This window comes from Oncorhynchus keta, chromosome 24 (genome assembly GCF_023373465.1).
Source record: "Oncorhynchus keta strain PuntledgeMale-10-30-2019 chromosome 24, Oket_V2, whole genome shotgun sequence".
Classification (NCBI taxonomy): Eukaryota; Metazoa; Chordata; class Actinopteri; order Salmoniformes; family Salmonidae; genus Oncorhynchus; species Oncorhynchus keta.
The window spans coordinates 38,907,592-38,920,069 of record NC_068444.1 but is presented as its reverse complement, the minus strand read 5'-3'; the positions used below and the strand labels follow the sequence as shown (position 1 = coordinate 38,920,069).

At 41.7% G+C, this 12,478-nt stretch overlaps 1 protein-coding gene across 1 annotated transcript in view; it reads left to right on the top strand.

The window, feature by feature from the left end:
* Positions 1 to 12,478, top strand: part of LOC118357524 (anthrax toxin receptor 1-like) — a 32,934-nt gene continuing 20,456 nt past the window's right edge. The window contains exons 1-3 of the mRNA XM_052478311.1: positions 1 to 702; positions 8,216 to 8,287; positions 12,212 to 12,283. Of these exons, the coding sequence (XP_052334271.1) occupies positions 545 to 702; positions 8,216 to 8,287; positions 12,212 to 12,283 (302 nt within the window). The 5' untranslated portion in view covers positions 1 to 544. The remainder of the gene's footprint in view (positions 703 to 8,215; positions 8,288 to 12,211; positions 12,284 to 12,478) is intronic.

Below are 12,478 nucleotides of genomic sequence, written 5' to 3'. Positions count from 1 at the left end.
CTGGCAGAAATATGAAACCTGGTTCATTTCAGCCAAGTTTGTCCCAAGCTCCCAGTTCTTAACATTGCTTTGCATTGCCCGTTTCCATTTTGCTTTTTTAAACTAAAACTCGTTTTGACAATTTGACAGGAAACGTGCATTTTGTGAATTATCTATTCTAACGCAGTGAAACATCTGTATTTGTTTATAAAATAAGCCTAGTACACTATCATTTAAAAAAATACGAATATGTAAGGATTATATGTTTATATCGGATAGTAAAATCACTCTGAACAAATTATTTTATTTTTTTTTCCCGAGGAGAACAAAGTGCCGTAGGTTTTATGGTATTTCTCGCCCTCATCGCCCATCCAGTATTTGCCAGGAGGGAGGCAGTAATTTCTGGAAACTGAGTGCAACAACAATCTCGACAGCTTTGACCGTGTGTTGTTTTGTTATGGGCATCTCTGCCTAGACAAGTAATTAAAACACTTTTGGGGATGTGAGACGGCATTGACTTTTTCCGATTGAGCTTTTGGAGGAATTTACCTTTTCGTGGGGAACAATGGCGAGGTTTTTGATGAAAATGTCTCTCGCCCTACTTTTCCTTGGATTTTTTATGTTCACTTTAGCATCCGTCAATGCTGAACCAGAACAAGTAGATAAAGAAGAGGAGGAAAGTACATGTCAAGGGGCTTTCGACTTGTATTTTGTGCTTGACAAGTAAGTTACTATCAAAATGCCACATTTATTATTATACTGCATAGGCTAAATGAACCCAAGATACCGTTATATTGAGATGCCAAGCTTCTCTGTTTACACACATATGTCCATAGCATAGCCTACACTGTTCAAGTCAAATCAAAAGTTAAAATACAAAAGTTTTAGTGTTTTTACAACGTTGCAGACTGTTAATGCACTTACAAATAATGAGTAATGTAAATCAGCTATTCCAGCGCATACAGCTGTTTCTGTAATGTCTGACCTCTCTTTTTTTGCACAAGGCAGGGATAAATAATCTTTATAGGCTGCTCACAAATTAACTTGATAAATTCATGTTTCACCTCATTAAAGTCATTACTCAACAGGCAGTAGTGTGCGTGGTGATGCAGTCGGAGGCGGACTCTATGCATCGAACACACCGACATCGTCATTGCATTTTGGTACACCAGAATTACATTCATTTCCAATGAAACGCTGCGTTTGCCTTTGCAGCATTTTGCAGAGGCATTGGCAGTGCGTTCGGTGTGCGTAGACGGCTTGACAGAAATGGTAGCACAGGGTGAATGTTGAACTTTTGTTGCATACATATCCAGATGATGTTGCGTACTATTTTGCGCAAAAATGCTGTCGGTGTGTTCGAAGCGTTAGCTGAATAAGCAGTACAAGTGATCATATACTTCTCTGTATCTTTTTTGATTCCTTCTGTCCTAATGGGGGAAGCATGATCTGTGCATGCCCGCGGGTACCTTTACAAGGTCCACTACTTACTTTTTCACATTAAAGAATGGGGAGTAAGACACAGTCTGTACTGTCCTTACATGACTACCTACAACTCACATTCAGGAGTATAGTTTTCATAGAGTGGCCAATTCATGCATTTCCTCCTATCCACCCACATAGGAAAAATCTTTGTGGTTCCAACATCTTACGCTCCACCAGCAGCAGGCCTCTCTCACTGTCTCAGGAGAGAAAAGTAGACTATGCAGACCTTTCTTTCTGTCCTGCTATAGCCTAAGCCTAGCGCCTTTATGTAGTAGGTCAGATCAGATTGAAGCATATTTTTTTTTTTAGATAGAATGTCATTTATCAACACAACTCATAGTAGATGTATGATTAAACCTTGATATATTGTGGCCCTGGTGTGTGGCCCTGGTTGAGGATGTTGGTGCCACTGTTTGAGGTTCCTGACTTCAAACAACCGAACCGCTCATTAGGGACATCCCCTCCTCCCTCAGGCCTGAGCTGTTTATTAGATGCACAGACCTACGATTAAGGTTAACAGGATGTATGGAGGTTAACAGGATATAGCCCTTTGTACAGTGGCTTGGCTACTGAGTCATGCTTAGGGTCTGGAGTTTTTCCTGAGCTGGAAGAACTCTGTGCCTTATTTACTGTATATTCTACAGGACCAAGAGTTTTTTTCTCCAGGCCAGGTCACGGGTAAAAACTCCTGCCTCTTGTCATGCTGCATCGGGCTACAACTAATCTACAGCTACTTGGTCTCGAGTTTCTTTGAATATCAGTCCATAAATGACTAGTTTATGGAAAAAATCTCCCCCAGCCAACTGGTCACTGAATAAAGGGAAATGGACCATGTGGATATCATGTATCATTACTGTCGGGGTCCAAATGGATGGTGGATCAAAGAGAACCAATTTTAAGCCGTCCTATGTTGTGGCGTACCATAGGCCGACAGAGGTATGAGTTTGTGCTGAATCAGACTGGTAGGCCCTATCCTGCAGTTTCGTAAGGAACACAACACAAAGGGATTGTTTTAGGCATGTTTCTAGCACCACAGACCGGTACTGATGCCAAATGTTCTGCACAATAAAGATCCTCAAAACACACTCCCAAGCCACCACTGTAGCTAATTCTCATCAGACGGTATGGGGAAACACCCTGGTTTTACCTTTGGTCTGTTAAAATAACTTCCTTGTCCTCACTTAGGCTACTTGTCACTGGCACACCCGCATTTACCACTTGTAGGACGCAAAAACACTGGCCCACATTCAACGTTTATAGGAAACAGGATTATGATGCGAGAAGCTCTGATGCTCTAGCAGATTTCCACAGATATCAGGGTGGTTCCATAAGATTTTGATCACTTTCAGCCCTTTTGATTTGAATAAAACCTTCCATGCATGTTTACCCACGGTAGAAGTGGTCAGAAAGTAACCATTTTTTACCTGAATATCAAAACATTCAGGAGATAGAGGTTCTCAAAGTTTGACCTGTTTTGCATACCCCACCCTACCATTAGATATCCATATGATATCATTTGAAAGCTTTACAAAGAGAGATGTCAAAGTATTTTATAATTTATTGAACAAAAATGCATTTTAAAATACAAATGTTACTTCTTTTTTTTTTACCTATAAAGCCAATTATCTAAAAACACGTAAACTCGTATTTTTGTATACATTATGTTGTAGCTTAGACCCTATTTTGCATCATCAGAGTTGTTTCTGTTGTGCCCACCATCGGTTGAGACTCGGCGTGCTCTTGAATACAGGCTCTTGAATGTCAGTCATGTTTTGTTTGATAAATGTACTAAAATGTGTGTAGAATTGACAAAGATGGTTGAATGTTCACACATCAGAGAATGTTTTTATTTTGCGTTTTTTTTAAATGAGGTTTCCCATTAGCCGACGCCAATGGCGACAGCTAGTCTTAATGTGCATTTGAGTGGGAATATCTGCTGTTTTAAATTATACTGTCAATCTTCCATAGGGAACCAATTGAAATCATAAATATAGATAGTTGACATTCGACAGTGTGTAGACCGGCGGCCATCTTTTTCGGTGTAATTGGAAGTTACATTTGAAATTGAAATGGTGTACCAGCTAAATTGCAGTGACCTGAAGGGATAGGTCCATTCTATTAATTATCTTTCTATGATTGAAATGACACCCACCCTGTATTCAAGAGTTATGCTGTGTCTCAACCAATGGAAGGCACAACACAAACACCTCAGACAAATTAGGGTCTAAACTAGAACATATGCGAAAATAAGACAAATCTGAGTTTACGCATTTTTACATAATTGCTGTTGAAGATTAAAAGATTGCATAATTGCTCATTTATACAAAAAACAATCTTAAGATATTATACAATTGTTTGTAAGCTTTCAAATGATATCAAACTCAACCGTTTATCGTTTCCAGTGATGAAGACATGGAGGTCTAATGGTAGGGGTTGGGTATTCAAAATGGGTCAACTTTGAGCACCTCTATCTCCAGAATGTTTTGGCATTCAGTTCCAAAAAGTTACTTTCTGGCTGCTTCTACCATGGGCAAACATGCATGGAAGGTTCAGTTCAAAAGGGGTGCGGTCAGAAAGTGATTGAATTCATATGGAACGACCCATCATTGTTTTCTGATCAAGCGATAGGGACAAATGGAAACAGTTATGTTTGGCACTTGTGTTTTCCCAATGGTCGCTGCATATAGCAGCCATTTTTTCCTCCTTTTCAAGTCTTCGTCATTCTTGTTCGTCTCCCAGACCGACATTGAAGCTGGATGTTAAGTCATGATCGTTTAAAAGTCCAAGCCAACCGGACTACAGCTGAAGTCTATAAATAATTGAAATACAGTATGTCACAACCTTCTCATTGTGGAATGCGCTTTTTGATCTATTCAGGACCATGGTGCCTCTTTGGCCTCCATAAAGCGCTAGAAGTAGCTTTTGGCACGTGTGTTTTGCAGGAGTAAGTGCCCTGTTAAATGTTGTCATACCGTCTAGAATTCCGAGTGTGTTGAGGGACCCGAGTGAGACAGACATTTTAAAGGAATTGCAGTCATTGAATGGCAGTCATTTATTTAGACGAACAAATATTGCACCCGGAGAACATTTTGAAAAGAAGAAAGAGAGAGAGAGAGAGAGAGACAAAATATTCAAGAAAAAGAGAGAGTAGGAGAGAGAAAATAAAGATTGCAGATGGGGGCCTAGTACACAGCAAGTAGGCCTCAAGCTAAAAGTAGGTTAGTGGGTTCTCCGTACAAATCCCTATGCATAGTCAGTTAATTGGTCGCAGACTGGGGTGGTTCTTACCATGCAGGCCCATCTGGAATGTGACACTAGCTTCATGGTGTTGAATTTTCCTCTCAACACGCGTGAGAGCAGAACCCATTGCCTTTACTGAGCGCCTGGCCTGATGGAGCTTTTTCCCCTAGACCCCTGGCCCAGACCGACTGAACCCTCTCTCTCTGTCTGTTTGTCTCACTCACTCTCTCTCTCTCTCTCTCTCTCTCTCTCTCTCTCTCTCTCTCTCTCTCTCTCTCTCTCTCTCTCTCTCTCTCTCTCTCTCTCTCTCTCTCCTCTCTCTCTCTCCCTCTCTCTCTCTCTCTCTCTCTCTCTCTCTCTCTCTCTCTCTCTCTCTCTCTCTCTCTCTCTCTCTCTCTCTCTCTCTCTCTCCCTGACTCACTTCATTTGGCTGGTTCTAGCAGTGCGTTTTCACACAGTCAGCATAAAGAAAGGCTTGATTAAAAAATAAAATGTATTTACTCCGGGTCGTCCGGGCTGTTTAAAATAATGAATACTTTCTCTGACATCTAGCACAGTCCTGACATGGTGTGTTTAATGATCCATGTTGCCTCCCTGAGTGCCATGAGGTGTTTGGATACAGTACAGCTCAAGCAATCAAATCAAATGCTCTAGAAAAGTAGAGACATAGTTGTTGCTTGTGGCCTTGAGACCATAGCCTGTCAAACTGGGTGTACACTACACGGTTTTGGCCCCAATTTAGCTGTCCCAGACAAGTTTTTGAGATTGGAGACAAAATCCCCATGTCGTTGCCTACTTGGGGCGCAATCTCAGGGCTACCGATCCCATTTTTGAGCAGTTCCCGAAGTCCCAAATATTTTCGACATGTTGGATGGGCACAAAATCTGCAATGCTCTTGTAGTGTGAGAAATGCAACGACAAGATTTTTAGAATGGTGATCAGCAGATAGCCTAGTGGTTAGAATGTTGGACTAGTAACCGAAAAGTTGCAAGATTGAATCCCTGAGCTGTCGTTCTGCCCCTTAACAAGGCAGTTAACCCACTGTTTCTAGGCCGTCATTGAAAATAAGAATTTGCTCTTTACTGATTTGCCTAGTTAAATAAAGGTAAAATATATATATATATATTTTTTTAAATAGCCAATCAGAGCTCTCCAGAGAAGGAGCCATTGAGATGACGCATTGTATTGCACCCAGAATGTGTACTCTCGAGCAGGATCCATGACCATCATTAGTATGCATTTGTACTTGCCCAAGTGTCAAATCGTTACATCTCTGACAAGGTCTTTACACACAATGTCATTCAATTCCAAATGTATTGGCTAGATATTTCAACTCTGTATGGCAAGTGTGAATGTTTGACTGAAAATGTTTACGAAGCTGCTTTGAGCCACAGCTAGTTCCAGCTATCACATCACATCCTTGTTTTAGCAAGACAGCGTGGTATCAAGAATTGTCACGACCAAAGAAAGAATCTCGTAGTGTGTGACCCCCCCCCCCGGCGGTGCCACATTGTTTAGTGTGCACACCACCGACAAGACAACAATAAATGACAGGAAAGATGGTCGTCTAATGTGAAGGTCTCGCATAGCATCAGTCATCCTGTTGTTCTCCAGGGCAGGTTTAAAGGACTTGGTCAGAGCACTGACCTCACCGGTCCCTCAAATGTGAGGATGCTGATCTATTTTGGCCTTTTGTCACTTGTTTGGGCTGACAGACAAGGCACTGGACTGTACATATTCAAAGGATATTTTCAGCCTCCCCTCGCAGATGACACGAATAAAAAGCCAACACGTTGCTTTAATTATCTCCTTGTCCTAATGTTACCCCGATCAATCTCTCTCTCTCTCTCTCTCTCTCTCTCTCTCTCTCTCTCTCTCTCTCTCTCTCTCTCTCTCTCTCTCTCTCTCTCTCTCTCTCTCTCCTTCTCTCTCTCTCTCTCTCTCTCTCTCTCTCTCTCTCTCTCTCTCTCTCTCTCTCTCTCTCTCTCTCTCTCATATATAAGTATAGTCAGAGGATCTATCAATATTATAACACACTAGGAAAAGGAAACATATACTCAGTCATTTTATGATATAATCGCCAACTCCTGTTGTCAAGGCCTTAATCATTTTAGTCAACAAAGCTGTTGAAGCTTGGGTTAACAACTTCCGAAACATTTTACATGAACAAAACCCAAACCTTTGAGCTGTAATGGTTTGACTCAGTCTATTAAAAGTACATCAAAGAAGAGGTACCACAAACATTTTCAACGAGGATCTTACAAGAAAATAGCCCACTTCCTTTCCTAATGCTGTTTATACAGGTGAGGAAACTGCAAGCTCGGCCACAATCCCACGACTGCCTGGTACCTCAGAGAACAGTCTTGTCCAACACAAATAATATCCATCGTAATGCACAAAATATCCGAGGCGGGAGTTCTTAGCTTCACCCGTCTTAGAAAAACACTGAAACACTATCCCTATATGACTGTACAGTACATGAAAGAAGCAATTTTGAGTTGCAGCATTTTCCCCTTGTAATGAAACAAACTTGCGTCCCTGACAGACTGTCTCTTCCATCAAGTCAGGCCAATCCAACTGTGTGTTGCCACGTCAGATGAACACTGTTTATCCAACACATTTGTTGAGCATCCAATAAGACGTTAGCTGGACTCCCCCACAAGTTTTATTTGGGTAAGGCTTGTTTAGTTTGAAAAGTCTTGCCCTCACAGGGTGCATTGATTCAGACGGATGCAATGCCTTGATGTGCTGGACAAACAGGAAGTTTGTTGGAGGGAAAAACAAGAACAAGGGAGGGAGATAGCTTATAAAATAATATACACAACTCGCTGTCTGCTAAGTATATAATGTATGCTTATCCTACACAATAACAACCAAAAATGTACACCAGGAAACCAGTACGGAGACTAAACTGGGAAACAAATGAATGTTATGTCTGGCCCCAGATTAGAACTATGTGACATCCATGTGCGGCTTCGTCAGTAGCTTTGTCCTATTTCAAGCTATTGCTTCAGCTAACGGGTGTGGTTTGGTTCAGTTCAACCAATTAGCTTATTTCCCATGTTTTATATCCTTCAGTAACGAGTCACCGCCACAACCCCCAGCCAGGTCTCTTCCTTCCATTCACACGTGGGTCTGAGAGGAAATGAAGCTCTTCACTGTGGTCCCTCAGGGAGGCTCAGAGCTGTTTCCTCAGCCCCATGGGAGTTGAGCTGGGCAGTTTGCTAAATTAGTCATGACTGGTCCTCAGATGTGTCCTAACCTACTTTCCTCCTTTTCCCGAACGCATGGAGTTAGTTTGTGTCAATGGAGATTTTCCGTGACACATTGTTAGGCCAGTCCGCTTAATAATGATATCTATGCTAGGATTGTGTGTGTTCACTTTATATTTTGCATACAATTTCTTTGCTAGGAGGTGTTGGATAAACATATAGGAAATGTGTGAAGTGTGGTTTTAAACAACAGTTATTCATATGATTTTAGTATTCATCTGTTTATCTTCCTTTCTAAGATCTGGCAGTGTCAAAAACCACTGGATAGAAATCTACTCCTTTGTGGAGCATCTAGCTGAAAAGTTTATCAGGTAAGAGAACGTCAGAAAAATATTTTCAACATCATGTATTGAAAGAAATATTTTTTTTGTAATGGATTGAGATATAGCCTATATTGAGCCAATGTGAATCCTACTTACTTTTGAAGTATAGGAACAAATCAAATCAAATGTATTTCAATGTATATCAAATCAAATCAAATGTATTTATATAGCCCTTCGTACATCAGCTGATATCTCAAAGTGCTGTACAGAAACCCAGCCTAAAACCCCAAACAGCAAGCAATGCAGGTGTAGAAGCACGGTGGCTAGGAAAAACTCCCTAGAAAGGCCAAAACCTAGAGAAGAACCAGGCTATGTGGGGTGGCCAGTCCTCTTCTGGCTGTGCCAGGTGGAGATTATAACAGAACTTGGCCAAGATGTTCAAATGTTCATAAATGACCAGCATGGTCAAATAATAATAATCACAGGCAGAACAGTTGAAACTGGATTGGCAGCACGGCCAGGTGGACTGGGGACAGCAAGGAGTCTTCATGTCAGGTAGTCCTGAGGCATGGTCCTCGGGCTCAGGTCCTCAGAGAGAGAGAAAGAAAGAGAGAAAGAGAGAATTAGAGAGAGCATACTTAAATTCACATAGGACACTGGATAAGACAGGAGAAGTACTCCAGATATAACAGACTGACCATAGCCCCCTGACACATAAACTACTGCAGCATAAATACTGGAGGCTGAGACAGGAGGGGTCAGGAGACACTGTGGCCCCTTCCGATGACACCCCCGGACAGGGTCAAACAGGAAGTATATAACCCCACCCACTTTGCCAAAGCACAGCCCCCACACCACTAGAGGGATATCTTCAACCACCAACTTACCATCCTGAGACAAGGCCGAGTATAGCCCACCAAGACCTCTGCCCGCGGCACAACCCAAGGGGGGGCGCCAACCGAGACAGGAAGATCACATCAGTGACTCAACCCACTCAAGTGACGCACCCCTCCTAGGGACGGCATGAAAGAGCACCAATAAGACAGTGACTCAGCCCCTGTAATAGGGTTAGAGGCAGAGAATCCCAGTGGAAAGAGGGGAACCAGCCAGGCAGAGACAGCAAGGGCAGTTCGTTGCTCTAGAGCCTTTCCGTTCACCTTCACACTCCTGGGCCAGACTACACTCAATCATATGACCCACTGAAGAGAAGAGTCTTCAGTAAAGACTTAAAGGTTGAGACCGAGTTTACATCTCTCACATGGGTAGGCAGACCATTCCATAAAAATTGTGCTCTATAGGAGAAAGCCCTGCCTTTTTGCTTAGAAATTCTAGGGACAATTAGGAGGCCTGCATCTTGTGAACGTAGCGTACGTGTAGGTATGTACAGCAGGACCAAATCAGAGAGATAGGTAGGAGCAAGCCCATGTAATGCTTTGTAGGTTAGCAGTAAAACCTTGAAATCAGCCCTTGCCTTAACAGGAAGCCAGTGTAGGGAGGCTAGCACTGGAGTAATATGATACATTTTTTGGGTTATAGTTAGGATTCTAGCAGCCGTATTTAGCACTAACTGAAGTTTATTTAGTGCTTTATCCGGGTAGCCGGAAAGTAGAGCATTGCAGTAGTCTAACCTAGAAGTAACAAAAGCATGGATACATTTTTCTGCGTCATTTTTGGACAGAAAGTTTCTGATTTTTGCAATGTTACATAGATGGAAAAAAGCTGTCCTTGAAACAAAAACAAAAAAAAGCTGTCTTGTTATGTTTGTCAAAAGAGAGATCAGGGGCCAGAGTAACGCCAAGGTCCTTCACAGTTTTATTTGAGACGACTGTACAACCATTAAGATTAATTGTCAGATTCAACAGAAGATCTCTTTGTTTCTCTGGACCTAGAACAAGCATCTCTGTTTTGTCCGAGTTTAAAAGTAGAAAGTTTGCAGCCATCCACTTCCTTATGTCTGAAACACAGGCTTCTAGCGAGGGCAACTTTGGGGCTTCACCATGTTTCATTGAAATGCACAGCTATGTGTCATCCGCATAGCAGTGAAGGTTAACATTATGTTTTCAAATGACATCCCCCAAGAGGTAAAATATATAGTGAAAACAATAGTGGTTCTAAAACGGTACATTGAGGAACACCGAAATGTACAGTTGATTTGTCAGAGGACAAACCATTCACAGAGACAAACTGATATCTTTCCGACAGATAAGATCTAAACCAGGCCAGAACTTGTCCGTGTAGACCAATTTGAGTTTCCAATCTCTCCAAAAGAATGTGGTGATCGATGGTATCAAAAGCAGCACTAAGGTCTAGGAGCACGAGGACAGATGCAAAGCCTCAGTCTGATGCCATTAAAAGGTCATTTACCACCTTCACAAGTGCAGTCTCAGTGCTATGATAGGATCTAAAACCAGACTGACTTTATTTTTGTGCCACCAGATGTTTGCATATACTGGTAAAGTTACCAAGATTATTAGTAGGGCTGCACGATATGGGCAAAAAAAAAGACAAATTGCGATTTTTCAACCAAAAATTGTGATTTGACTTGCAATATAGACCAAAACACTTGGGTGAACTGTTGGAATCATAGAAATATAATGATTGTGTTGTTTGGCATGACAACAAATGAAAAAGCCAGCTAGGAGTTATGACAGGGTAGGAACCAACGTGTTGGTCTGTGTTTCCCAGAGGATCCTAATCACATTTAAGTAGTCATTGCACAAACATGCTGATCTACACCCCCCCCCATAAAAAAGGACCGCAGTCCGGCTTTCAACTTACTCCTGAAATTTGTAATCGTAGAATGCACAAGGTGCAATTTCTAAATTGGTTAACGCGTCAGCAGTTTTCCTCTTGTCGTCAGTCATTGAAGACCTTAGAGAGCTATTTATAACTTGTCAGAAATGTCCAGATCAACTAGCACATGTCAGCTAACATTTGTTTTGCCCATTGACTTTGTTGTAATGTTTGTCACTCAAGTATCACATGAACACACATAAGACATGGCAAAAAGTGTAGAATTGCAGGAAGTTAGCTTGAAAATGGCAACAACAACAAAAGTATCCATCCCTATGCATAATGAATAGAATTGCCGGAAATAAGCTTTAAACCTGCAGCAATTTCTCTCGGCCAACAAGAGGGGTGTGAACAGTTTGTGTCATGAACAGTGTGAAAGAGGGTTGCGGATAAATATTGTTATGCATAAATTATTTTCTTGGGTTTTATTCTAGTTGCACTGGTGCTCCCAAAATGAAACTCCAGATCGCACAGCAAAATATTTTGTTGCATATGCTGCTTACCATCCCACCGCTGTAATGGCATGTGTCATAATGGCAGGTCGAGAGGTTCAAGCTGGGAGAGTAATATGGACATCTAATGTAGATAGTTTGCTACCTCAGTTTGGTTGGCATGGTTTTGCATCATTACCAGGGTCTCAAAAACAACAGCTGAAACCATGGAATTGAGTTTCAACGTGCTGTAGTATTGCAAGCAACATGCTCACTTCAATGTATGTATTTGTCTGACAAATGGTGTCCTGAATCCTTGTTAGCGTAGCACGTACACAAACAATAGGACAGAACTCACATTTAAGCAACTCACCACACAAGAGAATTCTGACTTATGCTTAGATGCATGGACATCAGAGGAGGCTGGTGGGAGGAGCTATAGGTGGACGGGCTCATAGTAATGGCCGGGAATAGAATCATTTGAAGGGAGTCAAACTTGGTTTGATACCATTCCATGTCCTTTATTACAGCCACTATAATGTGCCCGCTCTTCCCACCAGCCTCCTCTGATGGACTTTTTGACGTTTAAACACATGCTTGCATATCACAATAAATCAGTGAAATAAACGTTTTGGAGTGTGTGGTCCCTTTAGTTTGTTGTTTGTTGTTTGTTTATTGGTTGAGGTCAAACATAGTATGTACAGCGTACAGTATATCTAACCCTTGTGTTTGTGTGTTGTTTTTACAGCCCCATGTTGAGAATGTCCTTTATTGTGTTCTCATCCAGAGGAACCACTCTCATGAGACTGACAGAAAACAGGTACACTAAAATTTTGGGGTTGCGTCCCAAATGGTACATTATTCCCTTTATAGGGAACACGGTGCCATTTGGGACTCACATTTTGTCGTGTATGAGGACTTTTGAAATGGAAGAGTTATGAAGCCCTCTAAAACTTTGATCTGTTTTACTCAGCAATGACATTTTAAAGACCAGCCAAGGACATTTTCAGTGACA